At 34.0% G+C, this 26,543-nt stretch overlaps 1 protein-coding gene across 1 annotated transcript in view; it reads left to right on the forward strand.

Annotated features, from left to right (window-relative positions):
- Positions 1–25,534, forward strand: part of LOC118538357 (A disintegrin and metallopeptidase domain 3-like) — a 72,011-nt gene extending 46,477 nt beyond the window's left edge. The window contains exons 10-15 of the mRNA XM_078068255.1: positions 5,250–5,351; positions 6,936–7,131; positions 15,632–15,722; positions 15,983–16,172; positions 22,529–22,615; positions 25,415–25,534. Of these exons, the coding sequence (XP_077924381.1) occupies positions 5,250–5,351; positions 6,936–7,131; positions 15,632–15,722; positions 15,983–16,172; positions 22,529–22,615; positions 25,415–25,534 (786 nt within the window). The remainder of the gene's footprint in view (positions 1–5,249; positions 5,352–6,935; positions 7,132–15,631; positions 15,723–15,982; positions 16,173–22,528; positions 22,616–25,414) is intronic.
- The last annotated feature ends 1,009 nt before the right edge of the window (positions 25,535–26,543 follow it).

Here is a 26,543-nt window from a genome sequence, read left to right on the forward strand (position 1 = left end):
TTTTAACTCTCCCAGAAATAGAATCTTAAACCAGCCAAGTCAGGAATCACCTGATCACAACTAGCTATTGCCTGATAGACCCCTGATATCCCCTAAAGGAATGTAACTTTGCAATAACAAACACGCTTTTTTGCCAGTATAACTTCCTTGTTCCCGCTCCCTTCTGCCTATAAAAGCTTTTCATTTTGTATAGCTTCGCAGATATTTCTTTGGCTAGACTAGATGCTGCCCAGTTTGAATTGATTTTTGCTCAGTTTATCTTTTAACAAGACCTACTGCAATAAGCTGCAGTGAGTCTTTACATTCTCTTACTCCATGTCTATATCATTAACCGGAGTGGTCACTGACAAATGATGCTTAGAGCATGAGGTTGGTTCTTAAGTGACCAAGTGACTTCCTAGTCTTCAAATCCAGAAAAACCTGCATTGATCCCTAATATGTTAGTCAGATGAGCCTAGGTTTTAGGATTTCATTAGGCTTTTGCCTAAATATCTAATTTCTTCCCTTTCTCATGCATTAAGAACATATCTCAGTAAATGTTAGAGTGACTAACTGCTCTTGATCACCAGGGATTTTTCTATCTATATTTATGGCTATGGCAGAAGGAAAGTAGTTTTATTTTCTTGATAGTGTAGGTGAGTGAATAACCACCACAATAAGCTTTCCTTAATATTACAAGACCACCAACCCCACTGATGGAACTCATCGGGAATCTCAACAATGGTCAAAGACCATTTGTCCCCATTATCACTGAAAACTTCAACAACCTAGTTAGCTCCACACCTGGCCAGATGATCCATAGGCATTGTGACTTTGTCTTTTGTTTCAGCACAAAATTTAGGATGTGTCTAGGTAGTCTTCATTATATTTATTTATATTGTTTTCCTTTTGGCTTGCTGAATTTTGTTTTGTTTTTTAATTTGACTTATGTTATACTTAATTAGATGTGGATAAAAGAAGTGTTAAAATATTTACATTACCACAGACAGTTCTCCCATAACTCCATTGACTTGGAGCAGTCAATCCCATTAGTATCTGAAACATCTAATCCTGTCACAACACATTATTTTTGCCCACTACTGAACTTCACATGAATGAATCATAGATTTTGGATCCTTTTTGATTGTAGATTTTTTGCTTATATTTTTGATATTCAACTGCATGATTGAACATATCTGTAGTTCATTGGTACTTATTGTGGAGTAGTATTTCTTTTTTTTTTTTTTTTTAAGATTTTATTTATTTATTTGAGAGAGAGAATGAGACAGAGAGAGCGAGCACATGAGAGGGGGGAGGATCAGAGGGAGAAGCAGACCCCTGCTGAGCGGGGAGTCCGATGCGGGACTCGATCCCGGGACTCCAGGATCATGACCTGAGCCGAAGGCAGACGCTTAACCAACTGAGCCACCCAGGTGCCCCTGTGGAGTAGTATTTCTTTGTATGAATATAACATAGTTTGTTTATTCCTGGAATTATTAATGAACATTTAGGTTGTTTTTGGTTTCAAGTATTATGAAAAATGCTTCTAAAGAACATGTCTTTTTTTTCTATTTTTAGGAACAGAATTGCTGGGTCATGTGTTAATTGTACTATTAAATTTGTAACAAAACATCAATCTGCATTTTAAAATCCTTGTAATATTTTACATTCCAACCATCTATGTATGAGAGTGGCAGTTGTTCCTTATTCTTACCAACTTTTGTTACTGCCAGTCTCTTTCATTTTAGTAATTTCAATGTGTGCTTGTATTTCACTGTAGTTTTAATATGTATCTCCCTGATGACTAATCATACTAGACAATGTCTCATGTGATTGTGCGACATTCATATGTCTATGTCTCCTTTTTGAATGTTTACATATTTTACATATTTTGATGGGATTGTTTTTTATTATATAGTTATAGGAATTCTTAATATAAACTATATGCAAATCTTTTGTCAGATTTTCTCCCAATATGTGGCATGGTTTGTACTTTGTGTCTTATCAATCCCAAGGCTGTGAAACTTTCTCATAAGTTTTCTTTTAGTTTACTGATTTAGCTTTGATGTGTATGCCTATGATACATTTTGAGTAACTTTTGTTGGTTAAGTATTAGGGCATATTTTTTCTCTATATGTATATCTAATATCTCTAGCCCCGTTTGTTGGAAAACTATCATTTTTCCCATTGAATTACTATGCTACCTTTATTGAAAAACAGTTCACATACTTTGTGTTTTATTGATCCATACATGTATCCTTACACCAGTACCATCCCTTCTTACCCTGATTCACAAAATTAAGTAAATTGTATCTTCATATTTTGTACTTTTTTTGAAGATAGATTTGGTGATTTTAGGTCTTTGTATTTCTGTGTAAAATTTGGAATCATTTTTCCATTTCTACCCATATCCCCTAAAAAATAAAAAATAAAAAAAAAAACTGCAAAATTTTGATTGGGATTTTTTTTTTGATCTATACATGAATTTGTGGGGAATTAATGTATTCATAATGTGATTTTCAAACTATGAATATGGTATATCATTCCATTTAGTTAGATGTCTCTAATTAAATTAAAACCTAAATATTTCATATTTCTGAATGTTATTGTAAATTGTGTACCATTTAAAAAAATCCATTTCCAGTGTCTTTTGCAGGCATATAGAAATAGAATTAAATCATGAAAGTTGATTCCTCTGATAACCAATTTAACATTACTTTGAATGATCCATATTTTGGAAAATACCTGTGAAATGTCTAAATTAAAATGATCAAATAATCCCAGTGAATATATGAAAAAAGAATAAAATTTTGGCATTTATTCCAGAAGTAGAGAAACATTTCAGTACTTTTCAACATATATCAAAATTAACAAAGAGACAAAAATTATGATATTAAATATTGAAGAGACATTTGATAAAAGTTTGGACAACTAGAAGTAAAAAATATATCCTTTTGATTTCTCTAGTTTCTCAATGGCATACCACAGTTACCTATTTTATTTCTTTTTAAGATTTTATTTATTTATTTGAGAGACAGAGAGAGAGCTAGAGAGCAGAAGCAGGGGAGAAGGAGAAGCAGGCTCCCCACAGAGCAGGGAGACTGATGCAGGACTCGATCCCAGGGCTCTGAGATCATGACCTGAGCTGAAGGCAGCCATTTAACCAACTGAGCCACCCAGACTCCCTAACAGTTACCTATTTTTAAAAGTTTTCACATCCAGTCTCTTAGTGGGATCCATTTCTAAAAAAAAATTTTTTTTGAAGATTTTATTTATTTATTTGACAGAGAGATACAGTGAGAGAGGGAACACAAGCACGGGGAGTGGGAGAGGGAGGAAGCAGTCTTCCCGCTCAGCAGAGAACCTGATGCGGGGCTCGATCCCAGGAGGCTGGGATCATGACCTGAGCCGAAGGCAGACGCTTAACGACTGAGCCACTCAGGCGCCCCGTGGGATCCATTTTTAATCCGCGATTCATTGAACATCAACTTCTAAGCCCAGCATTTAGTGTAGCTTTCCATTATACATTGAATAGTGTCAGAAAATGCTCTTCACTGTAGGCTCTGTCTTTGATTCTAGCCTTTGGAGGCTTTCCCTTTCATGTCATTGATTTTTTTTTCCTCCCAATATTAATATTTAGTGTGTGTTCAATCTTCTGTCTTTACTAAATACTCTTGATAATTTTTATTAAAATCTTTATATTATGATGCATAATACATTATTTTTAATAATGAAACATGAAAATGGAAAAATACCTGACTCCTATAAATATTAAAACTTATATAATAACATTTTTAAAATTTTATTTATTTACTTGACACAGAGAGATAGCGAGAGAGAGCAGGCACAAACAGGAGGAGTGGTAGGCAGAGGCAGAGGGAGAAGCAGGCTCCCCACTGAGCAGGGAGCCCAATGCAGGGACTCCATCCCAGAACCCTGGGATCATGACCTGAGCCGAAGGCAGACGCTTAACTGAGCCACCCAGGCACCCAATAATAACATTTTTAAATAAACTTCAGTATATGCAGTTAATGTAATTGAAGACATTGACATTGTATCTAATTTTATATAGCATATTTATATAACAATCCAGGTATTACAAAAGATCAGGAATAAATTATTATTCTATTAAAGCAACTGATAAATTTAACTTCTGTTTTGGGAAAGAGATACATCATTATAACTTCCTTCACAACACACCACTCAAACCTAACACGGACATTTTACTCACATATTTACTGGGGTCAGAGTGGAAGAAAGTTTTATCCATAAACTCAAGAACAAACCACAAAAAAAGATGATAGTTCTCAGAGTTCTCAGATAGTTCTACCATTTCACAATCTCACAATATCTAAAATTTACCCAAACAAACAAACCCAAAATGCACCAAAACAAAAGTCAGTTGTCAATGACAAATTATAAAACATAGTAAACATATATTAGTGGCCAGGGGTTAATATAATTAATATAAAAGTGCTTATGAATAAAGGAAATAAAAAGAATGCCTTAACAGAAATATATGCATAGAAATATAAACCAGAATGTGAATTTTTTAAAATTTATAGCTCATTAGTAATTAAAATAATAAAATTGAAACAGATGTAAACACTTACTTTCACATATCACACCTATCACTCTACTAATTTTTAAATATTACTAACAGTCTTGTGAAACATCACTCTTGCACTGAATAGATAAGTATATAGAAAGAAGGAAATAAGTGTATGTTATAGTCTTTAATATTTTTGTACTCTATGACCTAATAACTTCTAGAATTAATCTTTAATATAAAATCTTGGAGATAAAAATAATAATAATAATAAAATTTTCATTGAACATCCTTTAAATAATAAAATGTTATAATTTAGAAACCTCTATTTTGTCACATTCATAAATTTTTATGGATTCTCAAAATGATATCTTGAGGAGAATTGATGAGATGAAAAAGTACTTATGATATAATAAATGGAAAAATACTTTTAAATTTACAGTGCGTATATTTATGAACACAAAGAAGATTGACAGAAATTACATTAAATTTTTAACAGTTCAGTTTCTATTATTTATGGAATCATAAATAATTTCATTACTATCTTCTTTTCCTATACTGGAAATATATTAGTTTTAAATGAAATGGTGTTATAAATAAATACAGAAGTAAAAATCATACTGTGATTGTAATTAACTAAGAGACATACTAGAGTACATTTTGACAATAAATAAAATGATTGAAAATTCCTATTATTGAACTTTATTATATTTACCTTTAGCATTGCAAACACTTGAGAAAATGCTGTAATCCTGCAGATTGTACTCTGACTGAATTTGCAGAGTGTGGCACTGGAGCATGCTGTGATGAAGAAACTTGTCTGGCAAGCTTTCAAATTACTACAGTATTTTCTTTCATGATTTTTTTCTGTTCTTGTGCATTCACTTCTTTTTTTTTTTTACACAACTTTCAAATATATAACTTTAAATACTTGATTCATACACAGTTGACTTCAGAATTCAGAAGATGTTCTTAGATTTTTTTCAACTTCTTTCTTATCTTTGCCTTCACTGTATTTCAATCTCTACTCAAGATCCATCCAGTTATCCAATACCAATTCTAGATTATTTGGGCGCTATGGATTCCTCTTGGTCATACCTGAGGCCATAGCTGAATGTAGCTCTTCATGACCCAACGACTTATGACAAAATTACAAATAAGCCACCCAACACAAAGTTGACATTCAATGTTTGAATAAACAAACAATAATAATAATCTCATTTTGAGAATGGCAGAAAAGGAGTCCATGTAGAATAGTCAACAACATGTAGCATGTCTAATACTGAAGTTTAACTCTGTTAAACAGTGTGTCCCAGAAGTAGATTGAATCCTTGACTTCCCTTGGGAAGTTTTCCATTCAATTTTCCTTTATAGCCACACTTGAAAAGAGACTGAGTAAGATTTGTCTTTTGGGGATCACATCATAGCATTTTGCCTTTTCTGTGTCACTTTCAGGAGTCAACGACAATTATAGAAGCTGATTAATTAGAGATCTTGATTGCCAGATTTCAGATTTGCCAGGTTCTCTGTCAATGAAATCTCTTCTAACGTCATTCTACTTTGTTCTATGTGTGTTCTTTTTCACTCTATGTGCTATAACTAAAACCAGTGGTACTTGTCTTCAAGGAGCATAAATACAGAGGCAAGCCTAGAGTTTCTGCCACTTAGCAATAAACCTTGTTGCTCTTCCCTTCACCAGAGCTCTCATCTTGGCCTTTGTCTCCAAATCAGCAGGATTGAGCAATAAGCCTTTTCTACACAGTCCCTTGCCCCTTCCCTTACACACAGGGATAATTCCTACATTTGGTAGAGCCTTTAAAAAACATTAAGGTGAAAATCATGTACCATAACATTTGCCATTTTCAGGTGAACAATTTAGTGGCATTCAGTACATTCACAATGTTGTGCAACTGCCACCTCTATCTAGTTCCAAAACATGTTCCTCACTAAAACCGGAGACTCCCAGCCCTTTAAGCCCTTGTTCTCCTTTCTCCCTTCCCCTCAGTCCCTGGCAACCACCAATTTGTGTTCTGTCTGGAGTAACCTATTCTGGATATTTCATATAAGTAGAAGCATAGAATATGTGACCTTTTGTGTCTGGCTTTCTTCACTTAACATAGCATTGAATGTTCATCCACCTTGTAGCATATGTATCAGTGCTCCTTTATGTGGCTGAAAATATTCCATTGTATGAATATACCACGATTTGTTAATCTAGTCATCCATTGATGGACATCTGGGTTTTTTCCAATCTGTTTCACTGGAGCTTTTAAGTACATTCATAATTTGACTTTAGTTAAAAATGTAATAATAATGGAAATGACAGAAATACATTGCCCTTGTTTAAGTTATTTTATATTTTTGGTTTACTACTCTACAAAAATAATTGTTTTTCTTTGTCCCACAGATGTCTGTAAAAGGAACTGTATGTCGGGAAAGCAAAGATCCATGTGATTTTCCAGAATTTTGCAATGGAAGAAGTGAATTTTGTGTACCTGATGTGAAATCTGCTGATTTAGAACCATGCAATAATAAGACTGCCTATTGCTATAATGGAATATGCCAAGATACAGATAAACAGTGTGCAGACTTATTTGGAAAATGTAATAGTTGCACTTTTTTCTGGGGTTCATTTTCATTATTTTATCTTATATTTTTCCCAGTAAAGTTAACATACAGAGTTATATTAGTTTCAGGTGTAAAATACAGTGATTTAACAATTTTATGCATTACTCAGTGCTCAGCATGATAAGTGTACTCTAATCCCCATCACCTATTTCACCTCTGGTAACCATCAATTTGTTCTCTATAGTTAAGAATCTGTTTCTTGGTTTGCATCTCTCTCTCTTTTTTTCTTCCCTCTGTTAGTTTGTTTTGTTTCTCAAATTCCACATGTGAGTGAAATCATGTGATCTTTGTCTTTCTAAGATTGACTTATTTTGCTTAGCATTGTTGCTGAATTCCTGTATCACTTCTAGCAATTTTTTGCTGGAGTCTTTTGGGTTCTCCACACAGAGTATCATGTCATCTGCAAAGAGTGAAAGTTTGACTTCTTTGCCGATTCAGATGCCTTTTATTTATTTTTGTTATCTGCTGGCTGAGATTAGGACTTCTAGTACTATGTTGAACAACAGTGGTGACGGTGGACATCCTTGCCATGTTCCTGACCCTAGGGGAAATGCTGTCAGTTTTTTTTTCCCATTGAGAATGATATTTGTTGAGGGTTTTTTGTATATAGCTTTTATGATATTGAGGTATGTTACTTCTATCCCTATACTGTGAAGAGTTTTAATCAAGAAAGGATGCTGTATTTTGTCAAATGCTTTTTCTGCATCTACTGAGAGGATCATATGGTTCTTGTGCTTTCTTTCCTTAATGTAGTGTTTGATTGATTTGTGGATGTTGAACCACCCTTGCATCCCAGGAATAAATCCCACTCGGTCGTGGTGAATAATGCTTTTAATGACTGTTGGATCTTATTGGCTAGTATCTTGTTGAGAATTTTTGCATCCATGTTCATCAGGGATATTGGTCTGTAATTTTCTTTTTTCATTGGGTATTTGCCTGGTTTTGGGATCAAGGTAATGCTGGCCTCACAGAAAGAGTTTGGAAGTTTTCCTTCCATTTCTATTTTTTGAAACAGCTGATAATAGGTATGATTCTTTAAATGTTTGGTAGAATTCCCTTGGGAAGCCATCTGGCCCTGGGCTCTTGTTTGTTGGGAGATTTTTGATTAGTGCTTTAATTTCCTTGCTGGTTATGGGTCTGTTCAGGTTTTCTATTTCTTCCTGTTTCAGTTTTGGTAGTTTATAAAACATCTCTAAGAATGCATCCATTTCTTCCAGATTGTCTAATTTGTTGGCATATAGTTATTCATAATATGTTCTTATAATTGTTTGTATTTCTTTGGTGTTGGTTGTGATCTCTCCTCTTTTCATTCATGATTTTATTTATTTGTGTCCTTTCTCTTTTCTTTTGGATAAATCTGGCCAGGGATTTATCAATCTTGTTAATTCTTTCAAAGAACCAGCTTCTAGTTTCTTGATCTGTTCTACTGTTCTTTTGGTTTCTATTTCATTAATTTCTGCTCTAATCTTTATTAATTCTCTTCTCCTGCTGGTTTTAAGCTTTATTTGCTGTTCTTTCTCCAGCTCCTTTAGGTGTAGGGTTAGGTTGTGTATCTGAGACCTTTCTTGTTTCTTGAGAAAGGCTTATATTGCTATATACTTCCCTCTTAGGACTGACTTTACTGCATCCCAATGGTTTTGAACATTTGTGTTTTCATTTTCATTTGTTTCCATGATTATTTTTTAAATTCTTCTTAAATTTCCTGGTTGACCCATTCATTCTTTAGTAGGATGCTCTTTAGCCTCCATGTATTTGAGTTCTTTCCAAATTTCCTCTTGTGATTGAGTTCAAGTTTGAAAGCACTGTGGTCTGAAAACATGCAGAGAATGATCCCAATCTTTTGGTACCAGTTGAGACCTGATTTGTGACCCAGTATGTGATCTATTTTGGAGAATGTTCCATGTGCACTCGAGAAGAATGTATATTCTGTTGCTTTAGGATAGAATAGTCTGAATATGTCTGTGAAGTCCATCTGGTCCAGTGTGCCATTCAAAGTCCTTATTTCCTTATTGATCTTCTGCTTAAATGATATGTCCATTGCTATGAGTGGGGTGTTAATGTCCCCTATTATTATTGTATTATTATCAATGTGTTTTTATTTAGTTTGTATAATTGGCTGTTCCTATGTTACGGGCATGAATATTTATGATTATTAGATCCTCTTGTTGGATAGACCCTTTTATTATGATATAGTGTCCTTCCTCATCTTTTATTACAGTCTTCGGTTTAAAATCTACTTTGTCCTATATAAGGATTGCTACCCCAGTTTTCTTTTGATGTCCATTAGCATGATACATTGTTCTCCACCCCCTCACTCTCAATCTGGAGGTGTCTTTGGGTCTAAAATAAGTCTCTTGCAGATGGCATATTGATGGGTCTTCCTTTTTTATCCAATCTGATACCCTGTGTCTTTTGTTTGGGGACATTTAGCCCATTTATGTTCAGAGTAATTATTGAAAGATATGAATTTAGACTATTGTATTACCTGTAAAATGACTGTTTCTGTATATTGTGTCTGTTCCTTTCTGATCTTTGTTTGTTACTTTCGGGCTCTGTCTCTGCTTAAAGTATTCCCTTTAATATTTCTTGTAGGGCTGGTTTAGTGATCACAAATTCTTTTAGTTTCTATTTGTCCTAGAAGCTTTTAACCTCTGCTTCTTCTCTAAATGACAGCCATGTTGGATAAAGTATTCTTGGCTGCATATTTTTCTCATTTAGCACCCTGAATATATCATGCAGTCCTTTCTGGCCTGCCAGGTCTCTGTGGACAGGTCTTCTGCCAGTCTAATGTTTCTACCCTTGTAGGTTACAGACCTCTTGTTTCAAGCTGCTTTTAGGATTTTCTCTGTCTCTGAAATTTGCAAGTTTCACTGTTAAATATGAAGATGTTGACCTATTTTTATTGATTTTGAGGGAGGTTCTCTGTGAGCCCTGGACTTGAATGCCTGTTTCCTTCCTCAAATTAGGGAAGTTCTGCACTATAATTTGCTCCAATATACCTTCACTTTCCTCTTCTTCTGGGATCCCAATTCTAATATTCACTTTATGTTATGACTTATATCTCAAATTCTTCACTTGTGATCCAGTAGTTGTTTATCTCTTTTTCTCAGCTTCTTTATTCTCCACCATTTTGTCTTCTTTATTATTAATTCTCTCTTCTGCCTCATTTATCCTAGCAGTTAGAGCCTCCATTTTTTATTGCATCTCATTTTAGCCTTTTTTATTTCAACTTGATTAGATTTAGTTCTTTTATTTCTCCAGAAAGGGATTCTCTAGTGTCTTCTATGCTTTTTTCAAGCCCAGCTAACATCTTTACTATAATTGTTATTCTGAACTCTCATTCCAAAATCTTAATTATACCCACACTGATTAGGTCCCTGTCAGTCAGTACTGCCTCTTGTTCTCTTTTTTGATGTGAATTTTTCCTTCTTGTCATTCTGCCCAGAGGAGAATAGATGAATGGGAGAACAAAATACTAAAATGGCAACAACGACTCCAGAGAAATGTACACTAAACAAATCAGAAGAGACCTGAAACTGAAAAATAAAATTAAAATTAAAAGAATATAATCAGACAGGTGAACAGAACAGAACAATACACTGGATCCTGTGTTATTTTGGTCTGTTTGTTAGAACACTAGATCCCAAAATTGTAAATAAAGAAAAACTTATATCAGTACAAAGATAAAATTATATACAATGAAAGGATAGAATGTAACTGTAAAAATGAAAATTAAAAGACAAAAAAAAAAGAGAGAGAGAGAAGGAAAACAGACAGGTGAACAGAACAAAACAATACACTATATCCTGAGTGTATTTTGGTCTGTTTTTTAGAAGAAACTACATCCCAAAATGATAAAGAAAGAAAAACTTATATATGCACACAAATAAAATTAAATACAATGAAAGGATAGAATGTAATTGTGTAATTGTAAAAGTGAAAATTAAAAATAGCCTTAAAAAAGAGTTGATAAAATAAGAAATTGGTTGAAAAAGGAAAGAGAAAAAAATTAAAATTGAAAGATTAAAGAATCATGGGGAAAAAGCCATGAATTCTAGACACAATTTTTCTTTAGCACTGGAGTTTTATAGTTATTTGTGATCAGTAAACTTGGTCTTAGCTAGATGTTCTTGCTGATCTTCTGGGGGAAGGGGCCTGTTGCTCTGATTCTCACATGTCTTTGCCCCTGGTGGAACTGCACCACCCTTCCCAGGGGGCTAGGCTAAATAAGTGACTCCGGGTTGCTCTAGGTGGCTTTTGTTCCCTGAAGCCTTTCAGTGCCACTATAGAGGATGAGAATGAAAATGGCAGCCTCCCAATCTCCAGTCCCAGAGCTGAAAGCTTACTCCCCCCCAGTACTCAGTACCCCCTCAGGGAAAAGCAATCAATCACTCCTGTCTCCTTGGTCTTTGTCTATCCTCCATGCTCACTCAGACACATGATCCTACTTCAAGTCTCCAAACCCTACAGTCTCCTGCAGCAGACACCTGTGCCGCTCCCGGGGGGGTGGGTGAGGGGGGGGAGGTGTTTGCCTTGGTTCTGCCACTTGCTGGGCCCCTGCTCAGAGAGCAGCAGCCTGATTGTACTGTGGTTTGGGGGGTTATGGCAACCCTGAGCTGAGTGTCCACTCCTGGACTCGTTGATTGCAGCTGGCTTTTCTGCTCAGATGCCTGGGAACTCTGCCACACTCAGGCACGACTGTTCTTTCTTGACCCCAGGGATCCTGAGACCATGCTGTCCCACCTAGGATTCTGTCCTGCTTTGCCACCTTAATGCCTTTCAGGCAGGGATGTTCCCCACTGGAGAAGACTTCTAAAAGTTCTGATTTTGTGTTCCATGGCTATATCACTTTCTGGTAGCTGGCTGATGGAGGCTCCCTTCCCCCACGGTTTATCTTCCCATATATTGCCTTGGATTCACTTCTCCACACATCCTACCTTGCAGAAAGTGGTGGCTTCTCTATTTGCAGAGTTGCAGCTATTCTTTTTTTGATCTCCAGTTGAGTTTACAGGTGTTCAGAATGATTTGATAGCTATCTAGCTGAATTCCTGGGACCAGAGGAAACTAAGGTCTCCTACACCTCCACCATCTTGGACCTCTTCTCTACCAATTTGGATACCATTTATTTCTTTTTGTTGTCTGATTGCTGTGGATAGGATTTCTTTGTATTTTAAATCTACATTTTTGAGGGTTTTTATTATGAATGGATGTTATACTTTGTCAAGTGCTTTTTCTGCATCTATTGAAATGATCATATGGTTCTTACCCTTTCTCTTATTGATGTGATATTGATTTGTGAATATTGAACGACCCTTGCATCCTAGGAATAAATTCCATGTGTTTTTGGTGAATGACTTTTTAATATATTGTTGAATTTGGACTGCTAGTATTTTGTTGAGGATTTTTGCCTCTACGTTCATCAGATATATTGTCTTGTAATTCTCTTTTCTTTTCTTTCCCTTTTTTTTTTTTTTTTGGTGTCCTTATCTGGCTTTGATATCAGGTGATTATGGTCTCATAGAATGGATTAGGAAATTTTCCTTCTTTCTATTTTTTGGAATAGTTTGAGAAGAATAGGTATTAACTCTTCTTTACATGTTTTGTAGCATTCTCCTGTGAAGTCACCTGGTCCTGGACTCTTGTTTGTTGGGAACTTTTTTTTGATTACTGATTCAATTTCATTTTGCTAGTAATAGATCTTTTCAATTTTTTTTGTTTCTTCCTGCCTCAGTTTTGGTAGGTTATACATTTTTAAGAATTTATTCATTCTTTCTAGGTTGTCTAATTTGTTGGCATATAATTTTTCATAATATTCTCTTATAATTCTTTGTGTATCTGTAGTGTTGTTTGTTATTTCTCCTCTTTCATTTCTGATTTTTTTGGGGGTCCTCTCTCTCTCTCTTTCTTTTTTTTTTTTTTTTTTTTAGTCTGGCTAGAGGTTTATCAATTTTGTTGATATTTTCAAAGAACGAGCTCTTGATTTTATTGATCTGTTTTACTGTTCCTTTAGTTTCTATATAACTTATTTCTGCTCTAATCTTTATTATTTCCTTCCTTATGCTGATTTTGGGTTTTGTTTGTTGTTCTTTTTGTAGCTCCTTTAGGTACAAGGTTAGGCTGTTTATTTGAGATTTTTCTTGCTTCTTGAGGTAGGCCTGCATTGCTATAAACTTCCCTCTTAGAACTGCTTTTTTTTTCTGCATCCCAGAGGTTTTGGTCTACTGTGTTTTCATTTTTATTTGTTTCCATGTTCTTTTTGATGTCATTTTTGATTTCTTGGTTGACCCATTTATTGTTTAGTAGTATGTTATTTAACTTCCATGTATTTATGCTTTCTCCAGATTTTTTTTCTTGTGGTTGATTTCTAGTTTCATAGCACTGCAGTCAAAAGAGATTCATAGTATGACTTCGATCTTCTTGAATTTGTTGAGGCTTGTTTTGTGGGCTACTAGGTGATCTAGTCTGGAAAATGTCCCATGTGCCCTTGAAAAGAATGTGTATTCTGCTCTTTTAGGACAGAACGTTCTGAATATATCTGTTAAATCCAGTGTGTCGTTCAAAGCCACTATTTCCTTGTTGTATTTCTGTTTGGATGATCTGTCCATTGACGTAAGTGGGGTGTTAAATTCCCCTATTGTTATTGTATTACTATCAATTATTTTCAGTTACTATTTCTTCAAAAAATTTCTGCTCCCTTTTCTCTCTCTTCTTCTAGGATCCCCATAATGCAAATATTTTATGCTTGATGCAGTCACTAAGTTCCCTAAGATTATGTTCAATTTGCATAATTATTTTTACTCTCATTTGCTCAGCTTGATTACTTTCCAGTACTCTGCCTTCCAGGTTATTAATTCTTTCCTCTGCTTCATCTAGCCTGTTATTTTTTCTATTTTTTCTATTTTTAATTTCATTTATTGTGTTCTCCATCTCTGGTTCTTTTTTATCTTTTTCTTAAAGAGTCTCACTGATGTCCTCCACTCTTTTCTCAAGTCCAGTGAGTGTCTTTATGATTACTACTTTAAATTCTCTCTCAGGCATATTACTTATATCTGTTTTGGTGAGGTCTCTTACTGTGGTTTGGTCTTGTTCTTTCATTTGGGGTACATTCCTCTGTCTCCTCATTTTTTCTCCTTGTTAGGAAAGTCAGCTATTTCTCTTGCTATTGAAAGTAATGGCATTATGAAGAAATGCTCCTTTAGTACCCTGCAGTACAGTGTTCCCTGTTCCCCAGGACCTGAGGCTTCAGTGAGTGTCTCCTATGTGTGTTGCTTGAACCTTGTCTCTTTTTCCTTCAATAAAGTTGTCTGCAGAGGCTCTCTTTGCCTGTTGTGCACAGTGTTTTGTCCATGGCTGGGTGCAGCACATTTTAACAAAGTGTGTCCTGGTCTTCTTGTGAAATGAGACCTGCTGCCACCATCACTGCAGGAACTGAGGTCCCATAAAACTCGTTGGTCTGTTGACTGGGTGTTGGTGGGTTTTGCACTGGTCTTCTGGGGGTGGGTGGGGGCCATGGCACTGGGATTGAGGCAAGCATGACTGGGGAGGGCCAGTCCACTGAAGCACAGAGGGTGGGGCTTGGTGTAAACAAGCTAGGTATCAACTTTCTTTGCACCATGCTGTTTCCTGCAAGTGGCCCTGTGTTTATACTGGGGGTTTGGGGAGGAAAATGGCACCTGACAGCTTCTTTGTTCCTGGAGACATTTCTCCATGATCCTTGCTTCTCCGAATGATGCTCTGGGATGAATAAATCCCTCTCCCTCTTGTCTGCCCCTGGTATTTTTCAAACTGCTGCTTCCATGCTATATCTCTGCTGGCTGTTTGTCCTGCTGTCTAAGAGTGGGGACTCAGCTTCCTAATGCCCTCTGGGTTCAACCAGAGCCTAGCTGCTGATTTTTAAAATTCCAGGCTTTAAGTCCCACTGGTTGTAAGAATTCATAAAATTTGGTTCCTCTTGCTTTTAAAGCCAAATATTATGGGGATTTTTCTTTCCTGTGTGAGCTCCTCAGGGTTCATTTTTAAACTACATTTTCCTAAAGTTAGTAATCTACCCTGTGGTCATGATAAAAGGTATTGCTTGTGTAAATCCAAATTTGAAAATAAAATTGCAAATCAAAACAACTTTGAACTACATCAAGAGGTAGATCTAATAATTATAAGACAAAAAGAATAAGGTATTAGTCAAAGTTCAGGTAATTGGTGGAAAAGGAGTAGAATATTAGAATTGCAGGTAAGAGAGTAAATGATTGTTTGATTTCTTAATAATTTCTGCACTATGATAGCAATTTTACTATTCTCAAGTGGATAGTTTTTAGTGTTTCTTCTTCTTGTATAGCCAGTAGATGACACCAAAAATTTTATTGTAGCTGACACTGACTGGGCATTGCTGTCGTCTAGATGTCTCTATATTAATTTACCATACTTTAAGTTTTTAATATTTTTAAAGATGAGTAATTGGAACTTTATTTATATTTTCAGTTGCAAAAGGTTCTACTTTTTTGTGTACACAAGAAGTGAATATGCATGACGATGATTTTGGAAACTGCAGAAGAGATTTTTGTAATTTTAGGTGTGTATTTAGAAAATTATACCTTTTCCAGTTGTGTTTGTGTGTTTGTACTACAAAGAGTTGTTTAATACAAATGAGAAATGAATGCATTATATACAGATAAATATTTATGTTGCATTTCCTAAGATTGTTTTGTTTTGAATAGCTTTGGTGCTATGATCTATAATGTATTCAATTATCCTCATATTTTGAACTGTTATTTCCCTTATATTTTTGTCCTTAAGTGACATTTAGATAATTTTTTTCTGCCTTATTGCCAGGGATATCCTTTGTGGGAAGATAGTTTGTCACTGGACCCGTTTAGAAATAATACCATTTAAAAAATTTGATATTCAGTATACTTACATGGAAGGCCATCTGTGTGTCTCTGCATATTTAAGAATACCAACAGCACATGTAACAGAAGATTATACCTATACATCAAATGGCACTATGTGTGGTCCAAATATGGTAAATAACATTTTGACTTGATTATATATGTGGTGTGTGGGTGTCTGTGTGTGTGTATGTGCACATGCACACATATGGGAAACAGAGAAGACCTTAACATTTGTTTTTATAATTAATATTACAAATTTTGGTTACTACATCAAGATCTTAAGATTTAAAGTTCAGAATTTCTGTTGGTCAAAGGAACACTTGCTTCACTATCATTTTGTTTATTATGAATTTTGCTATAGATATTTAAACCATTGTTTTCTCATACTTGAGAATATTAGCCTCTTCATTAGGCTAAGATCTGGTCTGCAGAAATTTATAGAAACAACAAAAAAGAATCAAGTGATATAGCAAAAAAGTAGGTGAAAACAATCTGAATAATAAGAATAACAAAGAAAACAAAAATAGCCAAGTATTTAGTCCTGCAATAACTGACAAGGAAGAATTAATTTGGTTGTAATGAAAGTAAAACAGCTATTTGCTCATTAGTCAACTCCTCTAATTTTTCTTCCAAAAGCATAATAAATACTTGTTAAAAATTTGGCCCTCCCACAAGACACAATAATAAAATGGAGTTTAAGCTTTATTTCTTTTTCTTTTCCTTAAATAGCTTAAGAAACAAAATAAAGGATCTTTAAACTATGACCATTGAAAAATTAGTTGACCAATGTAAAACACTACTCAAGTATCTCCTGTTTAAATTTAGATAATTTACATTGAGACACAATATTTTAAGAAATGAAAAATAGGGGAAAATGGAAATGAATAGTAAATTTATTTCAAAATGGGAAAAAGTATTCTTGCATAAAAATAATGAAATAATCACAAAAGAAGACATAGTGCTGACTACCTTATAAAGTGATATGTTACCCCTTTAAGGATTATTTCAGACAAACTGAAAAAATGTTTACTATAAATGTGAGAGATTAAATACATAAATTTATCAGCTAATTTTATCATTCATTAATTAGGAAAAAAAGCACTCAGGGCACCTGGGTGGCTCAGTTGGTTAAGTGAATGCCTTCAGCTCAGGTCATGATCCCAGAGTCCTGGGATCAAGCCCCATGTCAGGCTCCCTGCTCAGTAGGAAACCTGCTTCTCCTGCTCCCTCACCCTCTACCCCTCCCCCGCTCATGCTCTCTCTCTCTCTCTCTCTCTCTCTCTCTCAATCTTGTGCTCTCTCTCTCAAATAAATAAATAAAATCTTAAAAAAAAAAAAAGAAAAAAGCACTCAAATGGTATATATGTGGTATAACACACAAAAACAATTCGATTTTTATCCCTGATTTCTGGCACAGAGCTCCTAAACCCCTTGAACTTTCCTGAGTAAGAGGAATGTTTTGTTGTTGTTGTTGTTATTCATAAAGAACCTCTTCCAATCAAACTACATTTATGTTAATGAAGTGACATGATAAGGCCTCTAGATAACTTTATAATGGAGCTGATCCCTAGTAAGACCAAGTGATTAAAGAGTTGTAACTGTCAGCCTCATCATAAGCTTCAGGAAGGGAAGTAGTGTGGCTAGAGATTGAACACTATAAAACTTTTGAACAATGAGATTTAGTGTGCTTCTAGGTTGGTGAAATAAATACAGACTACATGCATATCCAGTTACTGTTTTTGTCTAATCAAATAGGAGTTGAAAATAATAATGATGATGAGAAGCATAACTTATTATCATCCTAAAACAAATATAAATTAACACATACTTTCTGGAAAGTGATTTAGAAATGTGTATGGAGTCAAATATATTGTTACACATTTTTATTGATTTTTAAAAAATTATTTGTTACTACTTTTAATTGACATATAATTGAAATATAGCATTACCTTAGTTTTAGGTGTACAACATAGTGATTCAATATTTGCATATATTGTGAAATAATGACTGCAAGAAATCTAGTTAACATCCATTACTATACATAGTTACAAAATTTTTTTATTATTTTGAGAACATTCAAGTTTTACTGTCTTAGCAAGTTTCAAATACGCAATAGTGTCATTAACTGTAGTCACCATATTATACTGTAATTCCCATTACTTATTTATTTTATTTATTTATTTTTTTTAAAGATTTTATTTATTTATCTGACAGAGAGAGACACAGCGAGAGAGAGAACACAAGCAGGGGGAGTGGGAGAGGGAGAAGCAGGCCTTCCACTGAGCAGGGAGCCCAATGCGGGGCTCAATCCCAGGACCCTGGGATCATGACCTGAGCCGAAGGCAGACGCTTAACGACTGAGCCACCCAGGCGCCCCCCATTACTTATTTATTTTATAACTGAAACTTTGCAGTTTTTGACCCCATTCACCCATTTTATCCACTCCCCCAGTCCCCCACCATTGGCACTTACCAATCTGTTCTCTGCATCTATGAGCTTGGATTTTGTTGTTGTTTAAATTAGACATACAACTAAGATCACACAGTATTTGTCTTTCTCTGCTTGACTTATTTCAATTAACTAGTGTTGTCAAGGTCCATTCATGTCACAAATGGCAAGATTTAATTCTTTTTTATGGATAAGTAATATTCCATTGTGTATATTTGCTGAATTCACTTTACCCATTCATTCATCAGTGGACACTTGGGTTGCTTACATATATTGGCTACTGTAAATAATGCTGCAATGAATATGAAGGTGCATATATATTTTTCAGTTACATGTTTTCATTTATTTTGGATAAATACCCAGAAGTAGAATTGCTGTATCATGTGATGTTTCTATTTTTAATTTTTGTAAGAACCTCCATACTATTCTACCTATTCTGTCATACTATTTTCTGATTTACATTTCTACCAATAGTGCACAAGGGTTCCCTTTTCTCTACATCTTCACAAACATTTGTTATTGCTTTTTGTCATGATAAAGGCTATTCTAAGATCCTAGAATAGAAGAAAGAATTTAAGGATGGAAAAGTATTTCAGGGAATAGTGCTTGGAATGTTTCCAAATTTGGCAAAAGGCATAAATACACAGATGCAAAAAGCAAAGAACATCATATAGGATGAACCCAGTGAAATCCACAGCAGAATACAGCATAATGAAATTTCTGAAAATTAAAGACAAAGAAAAAGAATCTTAGTAGTGAGAGTAAAATAACATGTACAAGAAAAATACAGTTATAATGATAACAATTAAAATAAAACATACATATGCCACAGAAGATTGCCATGCTTGTTTGTCCCACTACTGCGTATGACCACTAAAACCTTTACAGATCACTCATATCTCCAGCAGTGAATCTCTGCCTCAGAAAGTGTGATCATTAACCTATGCCCAACTGGCCAATGTCCTCATGGAGGGAAAACAAAGAAAGGAGTGAGGGAGGAAGGAAACTGAAGGGAGGGGAAGGGAAGGAAAATAGGAAGGAAGGAAGGAAGGAAGGAAGGAAGGAAGGAAGGAAGGAAGGAAGGAAGGAAGGAAGGAAGGAAAGAAGGAAAGAAGGAAAGAAGGAAAGAAAGAAGGAAGGAAGGAAGGCAAGCCAACTTTTCCTACTTGGTTCTATAGGAGCTTTCAGCTGGCCTGACTTTTTACTCCCACAACATTTTTAATTAAAAACAAACAAACAAACAAACTGGAGCAGAATTTAGTGATTCATCAGTTATATATAACACCCAGTGCTCTACTCCAGAAATCAATATCACACTGTATGTTAACTACCTAAAATGAAAAACAAACAAAAAACCCCCAACTAATTTGCAGCCTTCTCCATTTAACAGGGATTTGTCACATGACAGTCTTCATTAGGGAACTGGCTTTTAGGCCATGGTACTTCCAGTAGTTTAATTGGATAGCGACTCTTCTGGAGGACAGACCATTTGAAAAGCCCAAATTCTATAGTCATCCTTAATTCAATTGTTTTAGGAAACAAAATACCTTTAGAAATTTTCTCCATTGGGATAAAAGTGTTGTGTTGACTGCATTTTGTAATTGAGAGAAAGGAGAGGTGAGTAGTGAATATGAGAGCTAACTACTTCTGTAGTTTTGTGGACACTTCCATGGATAATTCCACATTTTAGCCCCCCTGCCCAACCTGCCCTTTTGGCTCTTCTTCCTCTGCTTTTCCTTATTACTCTGAGGCTGAAGATCCTCCAGAGCATTGTGAGGCTGATGCACCAGTCTCTCTCCTTTACCATTGTATTTGATGTGGTTGCTTCCTCACTTCATTTTATCCGTCAGTGACCTTCATTTTATTTTGAAATCCCAGGAAGTTCTTAAATTGCTCATCTTCTAATTGCCTTGTTCTGATTTTCCTTTACTCACATTAATTAGGAAAAGGGGAGCAATTGTGAGTGTCATGTCTGTGAATTTGAATTGGAATTATTCTGTGGTTATTAAAAAATTCATCAGATATACTTTATTTTCATTGTTATTTTACATTGTTCAGTTGATTTCAGAGTGGTTGGAAAGGAAAGATGTCTTTACTTTATTCTCATTAGCTGTGGGTCCTTTGTAAAAATTATCTTGATAAGAAGAGAAAGAGAGAGAGAGGGGAGACTTTTTATCTTATTTATTAACATGAAGAAAAATATGTCTCATTAATCATAACAAAATTTTAAATAAAACACATGTACTTAATACTGTAATATACTGAGCCAAAAGTATACTGTATAGAGATAAGCATTATTCCAACAAGGCAAGTTTGCTTAGTATTGGATGTGATAGAAAGCTTTTATGATTTTTTTTTATTTTTAAGACTTAGAACAGGAGAATAGTTTATCAGATTGGTTTCTAGCTCACTTAGGTAAGGTAGGGAAGATAAACACATCTCAGCACAGTCATTTCAAACTTGAAAAAAGGGACATTTAACTGTCCAAAATTAGATAAGCTAGTCAATGAATAAATAAATAAAATTAACTGCCTTTTTCTTACTCATACTTGGGACTATAAAAAAATATGCTTACATGATCCAGGCATTTCTCTTTAGGAAATATGTATTTACTTATATTGTTTCTTTTTTCTTTTTTTTTTTTTTTTTTGAACCATGATGTGCTGCTTCTGGGACACTATTTGTGTCTGTTGTTCAAAGAAGGAAGTCTTGTAGATTAGTTTATATTCAAAACATCATCCCAACATTGCCCAGGGCTAAGTACTTTTATGGTGTTTCTTACTTTTGCTGTCATTACAAAAGAGCCAGCTACAAATTGATCTGTTTACTTGAAAGAAACTGTATCAGAAACATGGGTCTTAACTTTTCCTGAATTATTTTTCCCCTAAAGACAACCCAGTGAAATATGACTAGTTTATTATTGCCTCAATGACAATGTTTAAGGAGAACTAGAATGAAGATGGTTTTGTGGACAGGTAATGCTGATTTGCCCAGCATTTTGTTATTCTTCCTGGCTTCATCAGAGCACTTGTAGTTAATGAACAAGCTGATATTCTTTCCTTTATGATGATTAGTTAATGGTGATAGAAAATAATGATTTTTAGGACTATTCATCATATAGTGAATATTCTATCAGATAACTTGAGAAAAGCCAACAGATAATTTTTACAGACTCCCCTGAAGATATTCAAATTAAATTAAATTTAACATAGAGCTTACATAGAAATCAAGTCAAATAAATAATAATTAAATGATATCTTGTATGTAGTGAGGATTTACTACGTGCCAGGCACTGCTTTTGTTCCTTTACGTCTAACAAATGATTTCATCCTCATAACCTACACTTTTTTAAAATTTGGGTATAATTGCTATTCCAAATTCAAAGATGGATAAAAGGAGGTATGGGGAGATTAAATAACTTGCTTTAGTGTAAATATGAAAGGTAAGAGATATTGCCATTAAAGCTGGAAAAATATAAAAATATTAAAAAATGACAAGAACACTCTTATTTAGCATTGATCAATATGTGGTTCTGTGACAAAAGGAGTTCTTGCACTGAATATTGGCTCTCGATAACTTGTGTATGAATTTAAAAGAGTAGATTTATTATCATCAAATATAAAATGAGGAAAAAATATTTCCTTTGAGTATCTATGAGTATGTATTATAAAGATACATAGAAAGTGCAAAGATAGATCCAAGCTCATTATAAATGGTCAGTACAACTTGGCTATTTTTGTTCTTATACCAATTAGTATCAATATATCAATAAAATCACAGCTCCCTCATAGGAAAGAAATAGTATCTCATTTCAAAATTTTATATTTGGTAAAGTAATAACATGCCATTTGGACCCCCGACTCCCAAGTTCTTCTTTTAGAATGAGTAGATGCCATGAAATCCAGATTCATATTATATATATTTTATATGAAATATAAATATAAAATATATTGTGCATTTAATTTTTGTACCAAGTACAAATGCTCAACTCTTGGCTTTACATTTACAGTTTTTGTTGTTTGTTGTTTTAACATTTTAGTATTGTGACCAGGGACGTTGTTCTTCTAGGAATTCATACGCACAGAGAACAAATTGTGACTCAAACATAAATTGCAGTGGACATGGGGTATGTAATGGTTATTTCATTTCTAAGTATAGCTATTTTCATTCATGTCAGTAACATTGTCCAAGATAATGAGGTTTAGAATTATTTGATACAGAAATTTCTTTGAAAATTTGCAGTTAAAATAAGGAAAGTAGATTCCATTATTTATACATATATATATGATTTATGTGTTCAGTCACATTGTTATAAGCCTCATGAGCTTTGAACTTTGTACAAAAATGCAATATGAAATAAATTCATTTCTCAATTGAATTTATTAAGGATTACTCATACACATTTAACATACATGTAAATATTGCTTGTGGTTAAGTGTATGTGTACGGATAAATATTTGAAAACACACTTAATATATTTATATTACACATATTATAATCTAATATTTTTGTGAGAGCAGACTTTCTTGTTTATTCAGATCTCATTCATCCTTTAGTGGTTTCAATTTATTTCCCTGTATGTCTCCTCCATACTATATTTTTAAAAATCATTCACTGATGGACATTTGGATAATGTTAACTTTTACTTAACTATTGTTAAGTAGTGGGACAATGGACATTATGGTACAATCACCTTTGGACATTTGTCTGACTTCTTAAATTGTTAATGAAATGTATGAGTGACTACATTTATGTACCATTTAAATGTTTATATATATTATATTGTGTTTAAGGAATATTATACCAGTTTTTGCTCCCACCTATCAGGTATAAAAATATGCATTTCCTCAAATTCTGGCCAGACTAGCATCTCAGTTTTTTTAAATCACTTTTTTTTTTTTTTTAAAGATTTTATTTATTTATTTGACAGAGAGAGACATAGCGAGAGAGGGAACACAAGCAGGAGGAGTAGGAGAGGGAGAAGCAGGCTTCCCCGCGGAGCAGGGAGCCCGATGTGGGGCTCGATCCCAGGGTCCTGGGATCACGACCTGAGCCGAAGGCAGACGCTTAACGACTGAGCCACCCAGGCACCCCTTAAATCACTTTTAACATGCTAAATCCATTGCTAATTTATATTTACTTAATAATACAGTTTTTAAGCACAATATATGTATGGTCATATTTGCCATTTGCATTTTTATTTGTCCATCCATTGTGAAATTATCTACTAGGGAATAGAAATTATGTAAACTCTGTTTTTCTGAACATACATGTAGGCTTTAACTTTGTGGCTGGTGTCTCTTGCCATATCAATGCTTCACATTTTATATAATCATCCAAGAATAAAGTGACCTACCTGCATGTCTTGTATCAAAATTTTCTCCCCAATCACTTACATACTCTATTAACCTTTCTTTTCTATTTATTTCCTTTCTTATTTAAATTTAATTTAATTTCTTATTTAATTTTTGCATGAACCTACTTCTAGATTCTCTAGTCTGCTTCTGCTCCTTCTTTCAATTCATCCACCAGATCACATTTGGAGATATTTTCCAGCCTTCCTATTTCTAGGAAAATACATTTTGGTATCTATATCTCATTAAGCAAATTTCTCCTTTTGTTTTTTTTCCTCATTTTTTTGTAAAAGTTTGTTTTTATAACAGCTATTTTTTAACTTAACCCTATTCAAAATAAACTTTAACTCCTACTATTTTATATTTTTTATTGAAATATATTTTTTATTGAAATATTTTTTATTGAAATAACAATGTTACATTAGTTTCAGGTGTAAAATAGTGATTCAACAACCCTGTACATTATGCCATGCTCACCACAAATGTAGCTACCATCTGCTATTATAATATCATTGGCTGTATTCCCTATGCTGTACTTATCATCCCCATGACTTACTCATTCCATAACTGAAGGCTGCATCTCCCACTCCCCTTCACCCATTTTGCCCCTTCCCACCACTACTTTGCTTTCTGGTAACCACCAGTTTGTTCTCTGTATTTATAGGTCTAATTCTGCTTTTTTGTTTGCGTATTCATGTTATTTTTTAGATTCCATATATGAGTGAAATCATATGGTATTTGTCTTTCTCAATCTGACTTGCTTCACTTAACACTATATCTTCTAGGTCCATCCATGTTGTCAAAAATGGCAAGATCTCTCTCTCTCTCTCTCTCTCTCTCTCTCTTTATGGCTAAGTAACATTCCATTTTATATATATACCACATCTTTATCCATTCATCTACTGATAGCCACCTAGGTTGCTTCCATATCTTTGCTAGTGTAAATAGAGCTGCAAGAAACGTTGGAGTGCAATATACCTTTTCTAATTAGTGTTTTTGTTTTCACTGGGTAAAGAGTAGTTTTAGAATTACTGGATTGTATATATTTCTATTTTTATTTTTTGAAGGAAACTCCATAATATTTTTGACAGTGACTGTACCAATTTACATTCCCACCAGAAGTGCACAGTGGTTCCCTTTTCCCCACATCATCACCAATACTTGTTTTTCTTGTTTTGATACTAGCCATTCTGACTGGTGTGAGGTGATACCTCATTGAGGTTTTGATTTACATTTTCCTGGTGATTCGTATAATTTTTTGGTTCACAATTTTATGCCTTTCTTGAATAAAGCATTTCAGTTGTGTCAAGAAGGTTATATACTGTTATTTAAAAAATATGTGAGACAAAAGAAAATCTCTATGACATTTGAAAGGCATAATTGCAATAAATTGCATGGGAATTTATTGTATTACATTTTATTTTAAAAAATATTTTCCACATTAAGTAAAAACCATCTATAATATATAAATTACAACACTTCAATAATTTACATTAACTAACAATCAGAGTAACGCATTTAATTTTTATGTTGAACATAAAATGTTATTTTTTATTTGGTTTTGATTTCAGGTTTGCAATGATATGCTTAATTGTCACTGTGATGTTGGATATTCTCCTCCACTTTGTAGACCATCACGAACATCACCAGGAGGAAGTATCAATGATGGGTTTTGGAGTAAGGAAAGTTAGTATCTAGATGAGTGTGCTTCAAGGAGCTTTCTGCCCTTACAGAAATGGTCTACATCTCCACTGAATATGTGGCTATAGAGCACCTGACATACGGATAGTGCAACTAGGAAACTAAGATTTCCATTTTATTTTACTTTATTTAAATTTAAGTAGCCACTTGTGGCTTGGTGGCAACTATATTAAACAGTACAGCTCTATAGCATACTGCCAGTCAAAATTTTGTATATGCTTTTAATTTCACTCAAGAAGTGAACATTTTAATAGACCTCTCTTTAGTTTTAACCATGGTTACCAAAAACATTTATATATATATATATGTATATATATATATATATATCAGAATTTTCTAGATAGGTATAGTTAAATTATACAATAGGTGATAGTTTTATTATATACTCTGCATATTCCCAGAATGTTAACTCTCATGATGTGCTAGTTTGCAACCAAGTTGCATCTTTTAAGTTTCCCTTTTCAAAAGGGAAACGTAATCAGATCTTCCATATCCATTGTGTATAGATAGTAGATGGTACAAACCATTTTAAAATTTTATTTGGTGAACATTCATAAACAAATATAGCATAGTTGTTTTTTTCTAAACTTCACAATGTATATATCTTAACAGTATAATTTCAATAATGTTTTTACATCATTTGCATTTTTACTTTATATTTTATTTATATATGTTGTAAATCTGACATTACATTATTATATTTGCCTTAAATAGACAATGGAATTTTAAAGTTTTTTTTAATATAAATATTTACATTTACTCATCCATTTGTGGCATTTTCAAGGGCTTTTCAATTCTTCCAGCACATTCAAATTCCATGCAGGCATTTTCTTTCCCTCTGAAAAACTTCCTTTTGTACTTCTTTCTGTTTTACCTTATGATGAGCAATTGTCTCAGCTTTTGTTTTTAAACTGTTTTTTATAAAAATATCTTAATTTGTGAAGAGTATTTTCACTGGAATTAGAATTCTACATTGAGAATTTTTTCTTTCAGCAGTTC

The sequence above is a fragment of the Halichoerus grypus genome, chromosome 3, assembly GCF_964656455.1.
Source record: "Halichoerus grypus chromosome 3, mHalGry1.hap1.1, whole genome shotgun sequence".
Classification (NCBI taxonomy): Eukaryota; Metazoa; Chordata; class Mammalia; order Carnivora; family Phocidae; genus Halichoerus; species Halichoerus grypus.